This window comes from Rhinopithecus bieti, unplaced genomic scaffold (genome assembly GCF_001698545.2).
Source record: "Rhinopithecus bieti isolate Rb0 unplaced genomic scaffold, ASM169854v2 scaffold_32017, whole genome shotgun sequence".
Classification (NCBI taxonomy): Eukaryota; Metazoa; Chordata; class Mammalia; order Primates; family Cercopithecidae; genus Rhinopithecus; species Rhinopithecus bieti.
In genome coordinates, this window is record NW_016813578.1 from 103,803 (window position 1) to 106,487 (window position 2,685).

At 39.2% G+C, this 2,685-nt stretch overlaps 1 protein-coding gene across 4 annotated transcripts in view; it reads right to left on the reverse strand.

Moving 5' to 3' along the window:
* Positions 1-2,685, reverse strand: part of ALS2 (alsin Rho guanine nucleotide exchange factor ALS2) — an 84,659-nt gene that overhangs the window by 6,321 nt on the left and 75,653 nt on the right. For all 4 annotated transcript variants that reach the window (XM_017848653.1, XM_017848655.1, XM_017848652.1 and 1 more), the window contains 2 exons: positions 1,634-1,756; positions 327-503 (listed from right to left, as the gene is read on the reverse strand). In XM_017848653.1, the coding sequence (XP_017704142.1) occupies positions 327-503; positions 1,634-1,756 (300 nt within the window). The remainder of the gene's footprint in view (positions 1-326; positions 504-1,633; positions 1,757-2,685) is intronic.

Genomic DNA, 2,685 nt, shown 5'->3' on the forward strand with positions numbered 1-2,685 from the left:
ATAGCTCACACTTACTATATATACACATACGCTTACTATATATATGTATATATAAAAATATATATCATATATTACTATATATATTACTATATATACGAAAATATAATAAAAAACACATTCCGAAAAATCAGTAGGTTTCATAATCATCTCCAAATATTCTCAGAAATAAAGATTATTAACTATCACTTTTTCATTAAGAAGTATGCAAAAAAGTAAATAATTACAAGCCATATATATAATTAGATATCGAAGTGCCAAATTTCCAACAATGCTGTTTGCATGTTAAATTAAAACCATTTGGTTGTGCTTATAACTACTACACGTACCTCTGCACCCCAAGAAAGCCCAGGAGAGCAATATCTGGCTGCTTATTTAGTCGAAGGACACATTCCCAGTAAATGTCTTCCTCGCGATCATTATCCAAAGCATAAAGCATAAACAGCGGTGGGTAAAGCCGAGGTAGCAGCACAGGAAGCAATAATCCAGAACTCGTTACTACATAACTACAAAATAATGGAGTGGGAGGAAAGAAGCATTTTTCATATTAAAATTGAATACAGAATCCAAGATACAGCTTCAGTTTCAAAAAGTCAAAAGTAGAGATGGGAAGTTTTAAAGAAGTTATAATATTACTCTGCTCTTTACATATGGAGTTGATATAAGGACATTACCTATAATTTTGTCTTGCAGGAAACTGTGAATTCTTTTCATGAATTAAAAATCTAACTGAAAACCTACTTTGTTTCCATTTTGAGACTGATTTCTCTGAGGTTATTCTAGGTCAGTGTGATGTTACTTCCTTTGCTAAGCAGCCTTTGTGCTCAGATCATCTGTGGTTGCTTTTTCCTGGGGTATGGCTAATGGTACTTGAGAGACCTAAGAGGGACCTCAGAGGGGACACCTACCCAGCTACATTTTTTTTTTTTTTGAGACAGAGTCTCGCTCTGCCGCCCAGGCTGGGGTGCTGTGGCCGGATCTCAGCTCACTGCAAGCTCCGCCTCCTGGGTTTTACGCCATTCTCCTGCCTCAGCCTCCCGAGTAGCTGGGACTACAGGCGCCCGCCACCTCGCCTGGCTAATTTTTTGTATTTATTTTTTAGTAGAGATGGGGTTTCACCGTGTTAGCCAGGATGGTCTCGATCTCCTGACCTCGTGATCCACCCGTCTCGGCCTCCCAAAGTGCTGGGATTACAGGCTTGAGCCACAGCGCCCGGCCACATTTTTTTTTGAGACAGGTGTCACTTTGTCACCCAGGCTGGAGCGCAATGGTGCAGTCACAGCTCACTGCAGCCTTTAACCTCCCTGGCCCAAGTGATCCTCTCATCTCAGCCTCCCAAGTAGCTCAGCCCGTAGGTGTGTGCCACCATGCCCTGCTAAATGTTTTTATTTTTGTAGAGATGGGGTCTCCCTATGTTGCCCAGGCTGCTCTTGAACTCCTGGGATCAAGCAATCCTTTCACCTCAGCCTCCCAAAGTATGGGATTACAGGTGTGAGCCACTGTGGCTGGCCCCAACCATACCATTTTAGAAATGAGGAAATAGACCTAGAGAACACACTTTCTCCCTGGGGCTCTTTGGGTAAGATCATCTAGTCACCACTCCCTTTCTTCACTGTCCCCACCCAACTCCATTTACCCTGGCTCTGGTGATTCAGATCGGGAATCTGACTTCCCAGTGCAAAAAGACTTCCTTTCGGTTGGCAGAGGAGCAGAGAGAGGAATTGTGCTGCCTTCTTCAGGCAGTTCAGGAAATAAGAACCTAAAGAAGAACAAAAAATATAATTATACAATTATACCTCTAGGTGGTTGAAAAGCATAAAAACACATTTCCATTAGCTATGAAAGCAAGCTTTATTATCAACTAAGTATTTTAGTTCCCTGAGAAAACCGATGTTTCTGACAGGATAAAATTAAGAATGCAGCTAATGAATAATACCACTACAAAATCTTCACGTGCTATGATTTTCTTCTGTCTAGTTACTAAGGAATGGAGAATTCCGATCTATGAGATACGTGTTCCTTACTGGCGAATCTCATCTGAGGTCAATTTATATTAACTCTGAGCAAGGACCACTATTCTAGAATATAAGCAAATACTGATGGAAACTAAATGTCCAACATTAAGGGAAAAAAATGATTAATTACAGAAGATACAATGTAAAGTTTTATTTTATTTTTATAGATTCAGGGGGCACATATGCAGTTGTGTTGTATGGATATATCAGGTAGTGGTAAAGTCTGGGCTTCTGGTATACCCATCACCTGAACAGTGAACACTGTATCCAATAAGAAAGTTTTCAACCCTCACCCTCACACACACTCCTCCCTTTTAGAGTCCCCAGTGTCTATTATTTCCCTCTGTACTCAATATAAAATTTAAAATATGTTTTAAAAGTTGTTGAAAATTAATTTTTCAAATGATCAAGGTGATAAATTGGTGAGGAATTTTTTTTCCTGAGCCTCGAATTTTGCTATAGACTTTAACTCTGACTTCTTGTAGGTTAGTGGACTCTACCATAAATAAGTTTATTTTCTCTTATTTTTACAGACTTTAATTTTGGCCCTTTAAAGGCAATATGCAGCCTTCTCTATTGCTGTAGATTTACATCTTGCACCTCCATCTGACCTAATTATATAGTTGAAAAAACGAAAAAAGGTCAGGACACTTCTTTTTTTTTTTTTTTTTTA